The sequence below is a fragment of the Podarcis vaucheri genome (assembly GCF_965113315.1).
Source record: "Podarcis vaucheri genome assembly, chromosome: 11".
NCBI lineage: Eukaryota > Metazoa > Chordata > Lepidosauria > Squamata > Lacertidae > Podarcis > Podarcis vaucheri.
This window is the reverse complement of record NC_138749.1, coordinates 12,757,725-12,772,873: the sequence shown is the minus strand read 5'-3', so window position 1 is coordinate 12,772,873 and position 15,149 is coordinate 12,757,725. Positions and strand designations below refer to the sequence as shown.

At 41.8% G+C, this 15,149-nt stretch overlaps 1 protein-coding gene across 4 annotated transcripts in view; it reads right to left on the bottom strand.

Moving 5' to 3' along the window:
* DCC (DCC netrin 1 receptor) overlaps positions 1-15,149 on the bottom strand; it is a 948,093-nt gene that overhangs the window by 576,020 nt on the left and 356,924 nt on the right. For all 4 annotated transcript variants that reach the window (XM_082241768.1, XM_082241769.1, XM_082241770.1 and 1 more), the window contains one exon: positions 2,785-3,105. In XM_082241768.1, coding sequence (XP_082097894.1) covers positions 2,785-3,105 — 321 coding nt within the window. The remainder of the gene's footprint in view (positions 1-2,784; positions 3,106-15,149) is intronic.

Genomic DNA, 15,149 nt, shown 5'->3' with positions numbered 1-15,149 from the left:
GACAGAGGCAGCCAAAGGAGGAGCAAGGGGCCTGGGCTGAGGGAATATAAGTGCTGGCCATAATGGCAGGAGCCCGGGCCAGAGCTTGGTAACCATATACCACTGTGCCTCTCATTTATTTGTCTGACAAATAAATTATTATTTTAATTTCTCTATTGCTGCGTTGAATATTTCATTTCAGCTAAGCGTTAACCACAAGCAGGGTGCTACAATACCACTTCAAACAGCCATAGCTTCCCCTAAAGAATTATGGGAAGTGTAGTTTGTTAAGCCTGCTGAGAGTTCTACAAGAAAACAATGACCCGAGTGGTGATACAACGACTACTGTAATCGACACAAGATAATACCACCAAGGCAACTATCTGTCACTAAACGTCCATAAAAATGGGGAAAGTAGTTTCGTTCCCAAATAGGCTTTATCTTAAACAATAGCAAACACAGTAAATAAAGAGTTCACTTGTGGTTCAGTGCTCATTTCTTCTCTTTCCGAATTAGATTTTGTCTTGAACAATTGCAAATGCAGTAATAAAGAGTCCACTTGTCATATACCCAGTGCTTTTTTTCTGAAAAAATGTTCAGGGACACTCTCATTTTGACTCAAGGAAATCACCATTTTATAGTTCAAATTGGGAAAAACAAATACAGTCAACGGACAAAAGTACAAAAATTCGCAAAATGTTTAGGGGTATGCGTACCCCTGAGTCCCCCCAGAAAAAAAAAGCACTGGATATACCAGTGTTTCAGTGCTCAGACATTGTTCCAGTAATCCAATGTTTCATTGCTAAAGAGCTTAGTCATCGAGATTTGTAGTAAATAATAACAAGAGAAGACAGTATGTAAATGATTTAAAGCAGGGGTATATCTGTCCCCCATCTCCATGTTTCCATCGGGAGGAGAACAGAAAGAGGATGACATCCTTCAGTTTGTTAAACCTCCTAAACTACCTAGATGAGCATTAGGCCCCAGCATTTAAGCAGCATCATACCACTTCAACCAGCAAAGAATTGTGGGAACTGTAGTTAAGGCTGCTGAGAGTTTTGCAAGGGCAACACTGACACAAAGGAGAAGGAAGCTGACAGGCAAAGCCACCCCACCCTAGACTGGTTGCAAGGAAGTTTGTAGGTAGAGGCTGGCTGAGGGCAGTCTCCACTGATTGTGGGGAAATTATGCAACTTGGCTTTATTTTTCTAGAAATATAGAGAGAAGAGGGAGGGAGAGAAGGAGAGACACTTGCAGGAGAGGGATTAAAAAACTTTTGCTTAGTACCCCAAACCAGCAGTGGGGTGAGGTTTCCCTGCAAATCTTCATTCACATCAGAACTCCTTCCCCACAGTCTTCATTCATTATTTGGGAGGTTCCATTCAAGGTTCTATTGATTGGTTAAGCTAATATAGATCATGGCTGGAAGACACTTCTAAAGTACAAGACAGCAGATTACCAAGTACAAATGGTGGGATTCTTTTTAACATCCAAATGTAGCAAAGTCTTGGATTTGGTAACCTTCACGAGGGTCATGAATCTGAATTCAAGTATTTGTTAAACACCCTAAATCATCTTGCGATTTCAGAAGTGGCCAATTTGCGTCAGCTCTCTACAAGAGGCACTTCACCCAAAAATGAGCGGCAGAAACTAAGGCTGCTGAATCCAGTAAGTTCTCTAATGAATTCCTGTCACTCTAGAAAAGCTAAGTAGGAGTGGGGAGGGGGGAAGAATACTAATAAAAGTACATTTCACATTCTGCAGAAGTTTGGTATTTTGTTTTTTTCTGACCCTGAATTAATCTGGAAAGCAGTTAATTTCTAGCTTCAAAGACTGCTTCTTGTTTTTGAAGATAATAAACATGCTTCAAATATCACACAGCAACAAAGGGTTGATTAGACATATTTAAGCATGAATAGTAGCTTGTCAGAAATAAATTACTGTGGCAGTAAAGTCATGTCTAACTTCATTTCTGTGGAGAAGAAATACCATATTTTTTTAAAAAAAGAAATGATAAAAGTTTTCCCTTTTGTCCTGACAGTTATTTAAAATTAAAAGTTGATTGCACGCAAGAAGATTTCCATCACTGTTGTACTCTAGATGAGTTTACCACTGGTGCACTGAAATGAGAAGTAGTGTTGCTGCTAATATTTGGGTCCTAAGCCATTTAGGGCCCCAATGGTAGGGAACAGCACTCAGCACTGGATCCATAAAATGAACAGGCAGCCATTGAAATTATTTTAAAATTTGGTGTGATGAGCATAAGCCTGTCCACACCAGTCAGAAGTCTGGTGGCCACATTCTGCACCAGATGCATCCCTAGGAACTGGTGCTCTGATTCTACAGCACCACATACTTCAATTTTAGGCTATACCTTACTCCACATTTACACTGATCTTTGCGAGTGTCAAACCCAGCTCTTTGGTTGGGGGAGGGGCAAGATGAGGCAAGGTGAAAGGGACACTCTGTAGCCAGCAGCAGAAGTTCAGTCCCCCAAGTCTGCAGACCAGAGAGCAAGCCAGAAACAGAAGTTTTTATTGTTGCTCTTAATTTCCTCTGACCTATTGTTGTATAGAGGTATCCTTGATTATTTGTCTCATCTCCCTGCATTTCTCTCTTCTGGCCACAACAGTTTGAATTCCTGCTTTCCCTGGATTAAGGTCCACTATGTGCTTCTGTCCTAGCAAGGGTTAGGAAAAGCATTAACCCAAAATGCACAAACAAAACAAGTCTTAATCCATGAGAACATCCTCTTACCATGAAAGAAAGAAAGAAAGAAAGAAAGAAAGAAAAGTGAGCTCTTACCTGCTACAGAGACTTTGGCTGTCCGACTGATGATAGCTCCAATACCTTCTAATGATGCTTCACATTGATAAAGGCCCTCATCAGGTTTATGGTGTCTGGAATGGACTATGTTTTGTATCAAAAGAGATCCATTGGGAAACTGCTGCCTTCTCTCATCCACTGCCAAGTTTAAAAAGACTCCATCCTTTTTCCATTTGATGACGGGAATCCCTTGATCCGATTCTGCCGTGCAGTTGAGCAACACGTTACTTCCTCGCATGGTGACAGCATCCGAAGGCTCAATCAGGAACCGCAGTGTTGTAAATCCCTTAACTTGTGTGCCTGTTGGGATAAATGGTGAAGAATAGCCCAGTTAGTTCACTACAATCCTCAGAAAGCAACTTTTTGGTCTGGGGAACATTGAGATTGCCTCTGAAGAAATGATGCTAATGGATAAATTCCTTTAATTATGGTTGAAATTCCCACTGACATTTTGCCTGCATTAAGAGCATGCAAATCCACCTTGAATCTTGCTTTAGGAAAAAGTCAGACACAACTTATGGTTGTGTGGCCCTTCCAAGAAAATTAAAACCATCCCTCGCCTCACCTTGTCAATCTGCCTTGAATTTTCTTTTGGCAGAAAACCAATGGCAATTCTACAAATGCTATTTTAGAGAAGCTTCTCTTTCTGAGCAAAATTTCAACAAGGATATATTATTACCTTATCAACCTATGCAAACCAAATAATGAGAGAAGAGAGACCAGTTTGTAATTTAAGCAGCCAACCCAATCTCCCCACAGCCTCCAAGTCTTCAGCCAAGATAGCATACAGAAAAATGAGCAGTTAACATCAGATTCAGCCAACAGCAGAGGCCCAACAACAACTTCTGCTCAACTTATTTCTTATTTAGAGGGCTTAGCTGGGATTTACTGTAAGTGGTTTATTACATCTGTGCCAGCCCTCTGCACCGAGATGAATTTTACTCCCAAGAGGACTGCTGTTATTCGATAGAGCTCTCTCAAATGAACAAATTCCTAGGGAAGAGAAAGCAAATTCTGAATGCCACCAAGCCGCTTGGGTGGAACACCAAAGTACAGTACATATCTCACTGCCTGCTGTTCTTTGCAATTTCATAAAATCCAGTGCAACAGCTTCCCGTAAAAACTGAACTACAAGAAAGACACTAAAAAAAGGGCTCTATGAGTTTTCATATCACTAACCTCTATTACAAAGGTTTCAAACTGTGCACTTGGGGACCATTGGATTTCTCAGAAACTTATCAAAGGTTTCCGAGTGAAAAGATTAGACATGATGACTGTTGCAGGCAGGTTATACTAGCACCTGGCTAGAAACTTTGAAGGCATCAGTTTACATTCAGCTGCAGACATGAATTGGTAAGGATGCTTCAAGTATTTTATCTTTGCGAATCCCCGTTCAGCCTGACCTGATCTGCACAACCTTGATTAAAGTATGGACCAGAACTTAGTTATCTGTAAGCTTCTTCACTTTCTGAGCATGCCAGCTCAAAAACCTATCAAAGTATATTTTATAAATGCATGTTTTGAGAGAAATATTTTTAAAATACTATTTAAATACTTATTTAAATTTCTGTGAGGTTTTTTTGCTTTCTCAAGCCACATATCAACATGGAAACAGGATCAAATAGGTGGAAAAATAGACTGAGTTACCCAGCCTATGAATTGACTCCGTTCATCCCACTCAGTCCACAACCAAGGTTACAGGCTGGAACTGACAAGACAGCATTTCAGCAGTCAGATCCATGCTTTCTTAGTGTGCGTAGACCAGCCTTCACCAGCCTGGTGCCTCCAGTTATTTTGGACCAGGGATGATGAGGGATATAGTCAAAAACATCCCACATCAGCCCTGACCCAAAACATATAGAAGGCACCAGGTTGTCAAAGGCTGCTGTGAACATTTCCTTTCTTTGGTGTACATCTCATCACTTACACTTTATACTATGAGATGTACATCTAAGAAACATGATGTCTACAGATACTAAGAAGATTTGCATGTGGCTGCTAGGGTTAGTGGCAACTTCTCATCAAGTGTACTGTTGGTGAGAAATACATATTTGTGTTTTGCAGCCTTTTCTAAGTCTGCAGATGTTTTCGACTACAACTCCCAGCATCCCTGACTACATTGGCCACACAGGCTAGGGATGGTGGGAATTATAGTCCAAGACATTTGGGACATTTTCTCTGCCTTTACTAAGGATGGACAGTCTGTGTCAGTTTCGGATGCTTTCATTCAAAAGTCCATTCCATTATGCTGTTAAATCAGACTACATTTTTTTAAAAAAGAAGTATGAAAAATGGTATATAAATATTTTATCTCAACGCATGCATTTATAAACTTATTTTACCCTAAAGCAATTGTGAAATAATACTGTTAATCTGTTTTAAATGGTACATTTTATGAGTTGAGAACTATAGCACAAAATTTGAAAAGGTGCAAAATCCAACAGATAATTACAATATATGTATGCATTGGTTTTGGTTTGTAGCGTGCAAAGTAGGTCAGTTTGTTTTAAAATGTGGACTGTGCAAAATTCTTCTTCCTCCATAGTTTTTATTGCACTCATACCTTAGCCCATTCATAGCCCAACTTCTAAACTCCATAACACTTCCAAAAATAATTCTCTACTTTCACTGACACTTTAAAAACAATAGTCGTAGAATAATCAGGGACGTTTTGTATGCTCCAGTGAAGATGCCATTCGCTTTAGCAAAACCATTTAAGACCTTACGCCAGTGATCTATTACCGCAGGAAAACAATCCTCGTATTTTGAAATAGTGGTGCTCTGTCAGTTTTCAGTGTGCCGAGTACATAAAGTCGCAGGAGTTAAACAAAGATTAACTCTATTTTTTGTGCAATTACCCCAGCCATTGAGTCACAATTTCAGCTATTCATATTCACTCCAAAAGCTACAGTTAGCTGAAAATTGCTTTGGTAGACGATGCTTAACAGTTTGAGTGACTGGTGAAAGAGTTTTGGAAGGGGAAAGAAAGGGAAATCACCTCTGAAATACGGTGCCTGGAGAAACCAAGGTGAAGAAGCAAGAGTCACAGGGTATTATAGCACAGAAACTGTATGACTGCTACCCCAGGAGCTGCTGGAAGAACGTTCAAACTGTGCTTCAATTCCTTTTTACAGGAAAGAACAGGTGTGGACTGCAGGGAGGGATGTTGGCGCCATCACTGCAGCTTACTGGGAGAGATGAAGGGATGAAGTGATGGGGAGGTTGACACAGGTGCTTCAGGGAAAAAACCAGCTAGGGTTTATCAGGATGCCCAAACCATTCCCACCTCCCTGCCACCTCAATACTCCCATTGTCTTTCCTGTTAAGCCACAGCAATGTTGCTGCCAGGAGGCCAGATAGACACCACCACTCCCCTCTTTGACACCTGCTCCTGGGAAATTGCTGCCAGATGAAGACTTCCATCAGGTTAAGAAAGCATAATTGGGACAAGATGACTACTGAACAACTCCCCTTATGGTCCAATATGGAACAGTTTGCTGAACTAATGTCAACAACAATCCTCAGTGTGATCGAAGCCTTCAGGCTAGTTTGCTAGAGGTCTTCTAAAGGTTGACCTCTCAATGCCACACCTCTCCTTTCATTCCAGGTTCTTCCTCAGGAAAAGCACCTCCATTTTCAGCTCAGTTATGTAATATATGAGTTTGTTTGTTCCTTTCCTTTTGGTAGGTGAAGTCAGAATTGGATCAGCCACAAACACTACCTTTCTTTTGAAATGCCACCAGGCCTTATTGCTCAGTGATTGCAGGAGCAAAATGTGATTACATGATAAACAGAAGGGAAGTACATTCTTTCACCTTTGGTGGACGTGCCCAAGGATTAAGGCTTTCTGGGAGATGATATATAATGAAATGAAAAAGGTATTTAAATATACCTTCTTGAAGAAACCAGAGGCCTTTCTCCTGGGCATGGTCAGCCAATTGGTGGCAAAGAAGGATAGAACTTTCTTTATGTATGCCACAACAGCAGCAAGAATACTTATCGCAAAGTATTGGAAGACACAAGATCTACCCACCTTGGAAGAATGGCAGATGAAGGTGATGGACTATATGGAACTGGCAGAAATGACTGGCAGAATCCGAGACCAGGGAGAAGAGTTGGGGGAAGAAGATTGAAAAAAGTTTAAAGACTATTTACAGAAATATTGTAAAATTAATGAATTTTAGAATGATGCTGGATAGAAACTAAGTGGTCTATAGCTGTAATGTTATAAGGGAATACGAGAAAATAGACGATTAATAGGTAAAAATCCAATGTTACAATATTTTAAGATTAAAGACCAGGATAAACAAAGAGGGGAGGGATTTGCTGAACTAACTATCTGAACAGGAATACAGAAAAGGGAGGCGTGAGGAGGTCCGGGAAATAAGCAAATGAAAGATAAGTCATTGAAAGAGCGAATTGTTTTTAACTATTTTTATTTTTCTTTTTTCTTTTTTAATTTTGTAATATTTTGAAAATTTCAATAAACATCTTTTTTAAAAAATAAATAAACAGAAGGGAAAAGCTTGAGCTTGGCTGATCCCTAGGGATGTGCCCATCTTTCCATTTTGGTTTCCCTCGGTTCCTTGTTGGCCACTCTGAGAATAGACTGCTTCTCTCTCACCAGTAACCGCAGCCTAAGATCTGGGAAGGTCTTGCCCAAAAGTTCCAAGAACATTACATATATTATACATATGAATGGCTATGTTTCATTCTGCTCCATGTAAGAAGCAAGTTGTGTCCAGGAACTGGACTAAAAATAGATGACCTTTTAGATCCACTGAATGTAGTGTGACCAGCATAATAATTAATTTAAAACTTTGGGGGAGGGGAGTGATTCCCCACCATTCAGCATTCTCTGGATTTCTCATTATTGAAGTGAAGGTAGTTTATCCATTGTTAATTAAGAGTAAACTAATTAAGTCTAAACTATTATTGCCAACCTATCAGTTCGAAAGCACGTCGAAAGCAAGTAGATAAATAGGTACCACACCGGCGGGAAGGTAAACGGCGTTTCCATTCACTGCTCTGGTTCGCCAGAAACGGCTTAGTTATGCTAGCCACATGACCCAGAAGCTGTACGCCGGCTCCATCGGCCAATGAAGAGAGATGAGTACCACAACCCCAGAGTTGGCCACGACTGGACCTAAAGGTAAAGGGGTCCCTTTACCTTTACTATTATTGCCAATTTGACAGCTACATCCCCATCTTAAAATATTATCGATGTGAATATATAAAGTTATGCACGCGTACACACGCTATAAGAAAGGTGATCTCACAAAAAAGTATAGTGGTACCTCGGGTTAAGAACTTAATTCATTCTGGAGGTCCGTTCTTAACCTGAAATTGTTCTTAACCTGATGTACCACTTTAGCTAATGGGGCCTCCCACTGCCGCCATGCTGCTGCCTCACGATTTCTGTTCTCATCTTGAAACAAAGTTCTTAACCCGAGGTACTACTTCTGAGTTAGCGGAGTCTGTAACCTGAAGCGTCTGTAACCCGAGGTACCACTGTAGAGGGGAAATGACACAAACACATCTCATTTGTTTTCTATGCATTTGACAGAGAGAAGGGGAGACTACCTTCAATCATTAGAAATGGTTGTTTCAGAAAGCAGTGGGGGGAAAGGAAGCTAGACAAGGAGCATGCGCTTTTCCTTGTAATGAAATCATTAGAAATATAAGTCTGTAACACAATGTGTCGGATCCAGTTCTGTTCAACGCAGCAAGCACAAACCATTGCACATAAGAGGCACAAATGGCAGAATGCTCAGGTTGTTCAGACCATTTAGCAAGGTTGCTCTGGAAGCTTTTCTGGCGGTATTGTGCTCTCTCTGTAATCTTCTCCTTTGGCCAGGGCTTGGTGGGAGCACACAGGTTAAACCCCAGCCTGACAGCCCCTAAATCCCTGAGATTTGCTGTAGGCTCAACAATTGTAAGCACATTGGTACAGCCCTATCTGTTCTTAATTCATCTCTCAATGTGATGATCTCACCCTCCTTCCACCCTCACACTGTTTTATCTGCAACTAGTTATAGAGTTAGGGGTGGGTCTTGCAGGCCACCTCGCTCAACCCATTCCCTTATACAGTGGTGCCTCGCAAGATGAAATTAATTCGTTCCGCGAGTTTTGTCGTTTTGTCGTCTTGCGATTTTTTTCATCTTGCGAAGCACGGTGTCGGAAAAGTTTTGGGAAAGCTTCAAAAATCACCAAAGTCTTCAAAAACCTCAAAAAAGGCTACCACACCGCGTGCTATGAGTTGCTCCTCGAAGTCAAGTCGCAACTGTATTAACGGTTTTAAGAAAAAGGAAACAAATTTGCAAGACGTTTCCGTCTTGCGGAGCAAGCCCATAGGGAAAATCGTCTTGCGAAGCAACTCCAAAAACCAAAAACCCTTTCATCTAGCGAGTTTTCCGTCTTGCGAGGCATTCGTCTTGCGAGGTACCACTGTACAGGGAACTCAGAGGTAAAACATCCCTAACAAACTTTTTTAAAGGTATCTCCTAATGTTCAGCTGAACTCTTCCCTCCTACAACTTAAGCCCATTAGATCTTTTCCCACCCTCTGGGGCAACAGCTCTCTTCTATGTCTTTGTCCCCCTTCTGTGTGCAGATTTTCAGGTCACTGACAAGAGCTATCATGCATTTCCACTCAGTCTTTTCTTCCCCAGGTTAAAATTGTCTGCTTCTCTCAAACCTTCCTCTTATGACTTGTCCTTCCGCACATTATCTCATTTGCCTACATCCTTCTGAAAGTGTAAAACTGGGTACCACACTCCATATGAGGTCTGGCTAGTGTCAGGTAAAGTGGATCCATGATCCATGTGGCCGGTTCTTTTAAGTGTTGCTGCCTAGCCAGTCATGGTGGTGGCCAATGTCTGGCTGGCCAGCAAAGGAATTCTCCAAGGCCTGGGCCCTGATTAGCCCATTTGAACTTGGCTACTAGCCAGAAGGTAATGCAACAGCCAAGGGGAATACCCCTTCAGCTGGTGACCACGTGGGTCTGGATGGCTAGGAAGGAGGCAGAGAGTGAAGGTCCACAACCAACGCCCACCAGGAAAATGGCGAGCCTCCATTAATGGAGAGAACTCAATTGTGTTCATTAATATCAATGACTCTACACAGTAAAATTTAGTTGAATACCACCCACTGTTTCCCAGGATTCGCAAAGTATGGTGCTATCATTGCAGCATAAAATTGCATTCCCTGGGCATTCCCTGTCCTTCCACCCAGTTTTCTCTCTTTCACAGTTCTCATCTTTGCAGCACCTCCATGGTAGTTTAAGTAGATAAGTGGCATGGACTTCCCCATGGTCATACAGTGAGCTTCATAACTGACCAGAATTTTTGAATCCCTGTCTCCCCAGAGCAAGAAAGATTCCTTAGCCAGTAGGTTACACTGACACTGCAGAGCAGATGATTGCAGATGAAACGAACAGGCTTTGTACTTCTTCACTAATGACTTTCCCCCCCTTTCGTACATGGTGATCAGCAGAGCAGCTTTTAAACTGATCTCTCCCCAGGGGAAAGCTGACAGGAAAACCACTACAGCTATCATTCTGGAATTTAGCAGGATTTATCCCCTCCAAAGGGATGAACATGCCTGCAAACTTCACTCCCAAATATAAAAGTTATTAATGTTTCCAGATAGCTAGACAGAACTTTAGCAGGGGCTGGCACAAAATCCATTGGACCTGTTTATCTGTAATTTGGCAGCTCAATCCATTCTGGAGGGCCTCTTATGCCTACAGATTTCATCCACTTCAATCAAAATGTAAAAAAAAAAGAAATACCAACCAAGGTTGGTTTTTATTTATTGTTTAATAATACTATCTAACTCTATTCACGTAGTTTGAAGTTTTTCTCTTATGACTTTTGCATTTTTAATATTGTTATTCGTAATTACAGATAAATAATAAATAATAAATAAATAATAAATAATTAATAATAAATAATAAATAAATAATAAATAATAAATAAATAATAAATACTGTATAATAAACATTCAAATGAAAAAGCAGTTATCGTCGTTTTAAAAATATTTTAGTTAATTTAGTTAATTTCATATAAGGTGGGTGGGGTGATTAAGCCTCTTCTACACACACGTATGTCAAAGCATCTTCAGATCTTAAGTGAAATTAGGCAACTTCTGAAACACATCAGACCAAGGTGGACTGTTTTACAAAGCATCAGATTGAGGTTCAAACATTGTTATCATCATTTGTTTGTACCCTGCCCATCTGACTAAGTTGCCCCAGCCAGACAGGGCGGCTTCCATTAGAATATAGAAATACAACAAAATATCAGGTATTCAAAACCTCTTGTGGTCAGAGCCCAGCACTGGAACTCATGAAATTCGCATTAGATCTGACTTGTGGAGGGGACAAAGGCATGCTAAGAAATATGAATCAAGGCTCTGTGGAAGACAATCTAATATGGGATGAAGCTTTAAGAAGTTATCTGTAATTATTGAGAAGGAGCGTCTCCACCCCCATCGTTCTACCCGGACACTGAGGTCCAGCGCTGACGGCCTTCTGGCGGTTCCTTCACTGCGAGAAGCCAAGTTACAGGGAACCAGGCAGAGGGCCTATTTGGTAGTGGCACCCACCCTGTGGAACACCCTCCCACCAGATGTCAAAAAGAACAACAACTGCCTGACTTTTAGAAGACCTCTGAAGGCAGCCCTGTTTTAGGGAAGCTTTTAATGTTTGATGCATTACTGTACTTTAATATTTTGTTGAAAGCTGCCCTGAGTGGCTGGGGAAGCCCAGCCAGATGGACAGGGTATAAATAAACTATATTATTATTATTATTATTATTATTATTATTATTATTATTATTATTATCATCATCATCATCATCATCATTAGTGCCATCAGTTGAACAGTTGAAATGGAAGTACAGTTGAGGACATGCTTCTTTTAAAACAGCTAACTTGTTTGATAGAGGTTGGGTGGCCACTTGCCATGGATGCCTTAGCTGAGATTCCTGCATAGCAGGGGGTTGGACTAGATGACCCTTGGGGTCTCTTCCAACTCTGAGATTCTATGATGAGGTTCCCTACTTCAGATGGTTGATTCAATGAAGAAGAGTTTGGATTTGATATCCCGCTTTATCACTACCCTACGGAGTCTCAAAGCGGCTAACAATCTCCTTTCCCTTCCTCCCCCACAACACACACTCTGTGAGGTGAGTGGGGCTGAGAGACTTCAGAGAAGTGTGACTGGCCCAAGGTCACCCAGCAGCTGCATGTGGAGGAGCGGGGAAGCGAACCCAGTTCACCAGATTACAAGTCCACCGCTCTTAACCACTACACCACACTGGCAACAACAATGGCGGCAAGGAGCAGAGCTAGCAAAATCATCCTTCGCAACACTTCCCTGTTGTGAGTTTACTTAACACTTTCCACAAATGCTAGAAAGGGCTTACATATGTGTGTGCCTCTGTGAGTTTGCTTTACTGAAGAAAATGGCACAGTTCAAAGTTTTAATGGCATACTACCCATTTCAAAAAGTTATTGAGACATCAGGCTATACCCAACTCTGCAACATAAGACTGCATTTTTTTTTATTGACAACAGTATAAGCCTTGAGATCAATACTCAAGCAGTATGAACATGTCACCAGAAATAAACTTTGGAAAGAAAATACAGCCCTGTATTGTGTACAGTTGGGTGCGCTTTCTTGTCGATAAGACGCAATAAAGTCAAGGAGAAAAGGGCTTTTCTGTCTCCAAATACCTGTAGTTCTCAACAGAGCCTCACAGCTGGGTTTCTTCAATCTTTCAAAAATATGTTATTTGTGTACAATAAGGAAAAAAAGAAAAGCACACCCTTATTTTGAATACTGAAGAAGTTTCTGTTGTGACAGGTCTTTGGCACTGTGCTGCCAACCTTAAAAAATATATTTTTGCCTGAGTTCCCAGTTTGTCCCTTTAAAAATATGAACTAGCAAAACTTCAAATTAAGCTGAAACTCCACATAAGGAAGCGCAGAATGCGGGCATTTCATATTGAGTGGATTACCCTGCTTAAAAATGTATTTGGACAGTGAGCCCTGACTGCATATTTAATACCTACCGCCTCCCTGCTTGACAGCTCCAGATTGCCCCAGGTGGGTCTGATCCAATCCAGGGCAGCCTTAACCTGCTGCTGACAAATCCTGGAATGGCTGGGATCAGTCCTATTTGCTCCAGCCTCCAAAATTCACCTAAACCGGATGCAGAGCCCCAGTGCATGGATTAGCAATCTCACATTTGCTGCAACTCTCACACTGAAACATTTAGGTTCCAGTCCTACCCATGCTACTTGTATAAAACAGCAAATAGCTAGCAGCCTCAAGTGCTAGCTAGGCAAAAGCCAACTGTGGAGCTTTGTTACATTTAAACAAATTAATGTACCTATGTCCTGATAATGCGAAAACATGGGGTAATTCAGACAATCAATAAGCACGACAAAACATGCAGGTTTATTACCTGAAATCTATGGTTATCTTGGATGCACGAGGCTGCTATCAAGGATCAACGCAGCCTGATAAATGCATTTCCAGACTGACCTGCATGGATCTTCCTTTCTTATCATGCTCCATCCTTCCTCTCATGGGTTCAAAGTGGCATGACAGGATGATTGAAGAACAATCCTTGATCGTGTGCCCAATGAGAGGCGCTTCGCAACAGGAGACAATAAGGCTACAGCTACCATCTGTCCACTAAGACACGTTGTGCAATCAAACATTGCATTGGGTATGGCCTGCTGCAATGATGTGCGCCTTCGCTACTGTGATGCTAAACAGGAAAACGTGGCTCTCGACAGATACGGTGCCACAGACAGAGGCTAGCAGCAAAAATCTTGAAGGGCGTAGCTCAGTGGCCAAGAATCTGCTTTGAATGCAGAAGGTCTGTGTCCCACTCCCTGAGATCTCTAGGTAGGGCTGGGAGAGAACCCTGCCTAGAATGCTGGAGGGCAGCTGCCAATAGTAAGCAGGAAGGATAAACAGTCTGACTCAGTATAAGGAGGCTTCCTATGGTCCTATGAGGTCTCCGAGTTTAAAGGGTCTTAGGGAGCAGAACTGGGAAAGATCCCTGCCTAAGAACTTAGAGCAGGCTTCCTCAACCTCAGCCCTCCAGATGTTTTTGGCCTACAACTCCCATGATCCCTAGCTAGCAGAACCAGTGGTCAGGGATGATGGGAATTGTAGTCTCAAAACACCAGGAGGGCCGAGGTTGAGGAAGCCTGACTTAGAGAATCTTTGTATGCCAGAGTACGCAGTGCAGGAAGAAATGTAAGAATGGCAGCTTCAAGATGTGAAGGCAGCTGTTGTCAATCTGATGCCTACAGATGTTCTGGTGTACAATTTCCATCATCCCCCATCAGCATGGCCACATAGGGTGATGCTGGTGGAATTTGTACTCCAAATCATCTGGAAGACTCTTCTTCTTCTTCTTCTTCTTCTTCTTCTTCTTCTTCTTCTTCTTCTTCTTCTTCTTCCAACTCGCTGGATCATCACCTTGTTGTGTTGAGTGGGCTTGCATGTTCCTATGACCCTTGTGAGCAAAGCCATTGAGAATCTCGTACTCCCAGCAGGGTCACCCAAGGTGGTAAAGTCAAAGGGAAGGAGCCAGACAAAGAATGAAGACACTAGGTTGTTGTAGGCCACTTTAAGGCCATGAGAATTTAAAAGAAGGGGATGGATTCCCAGCGTTTCTTTGATCCACATCTGTCAAAAGGGTCGAGAAGTGTTTAGTCTGGGATGGAAGCATTTAAATCCAAGAGACAGTTTACCTGAGACAAAAGTTAATGTGGGAGGAGGGCAGCAAGAGGAAAATCAGTATGCTTCCCCCACTTAAGCTCCAGTTGTAGAGCGTTGATCCTCTTAGTTATCCAGATTTTTCTCTTTTAATATACCCAGACACAGCACTTCATCAACTAAGCAGCACATCACAATTCAAATCTTGTGATGTCGCACAACCTAAAAGAAATGGAGTTCCATTCAGGAACAACCTTTGTTTTTGGTTGTGCCTCTGATGGGTTCTTTCCTTCTTCAGGGTGGCGGGGGAATTTAGTGAGGCAAAAATTTGATTTGTACTTTGGAGTGAACTCTTTAATCCAGGCTTCCTCAACCTCGGCCCTCCAGATGTTTTGAGACTACAATTCCCATCATCCCTGACAATTGGTCCTGCTAGCTAGGGATCATGGGAGTTGTAGGCCAAAAACATCTGGAGGGCCGAGGTTGAGGAAGCCTGTTTGAATCCTTATTTGTTCTCTCCTTCCTCCCAAGTCCAATGCACACTCCCGAATTTGCATATATTAGCATAAGGAGACATTAATTACACTGCACCACGGCTAGGAC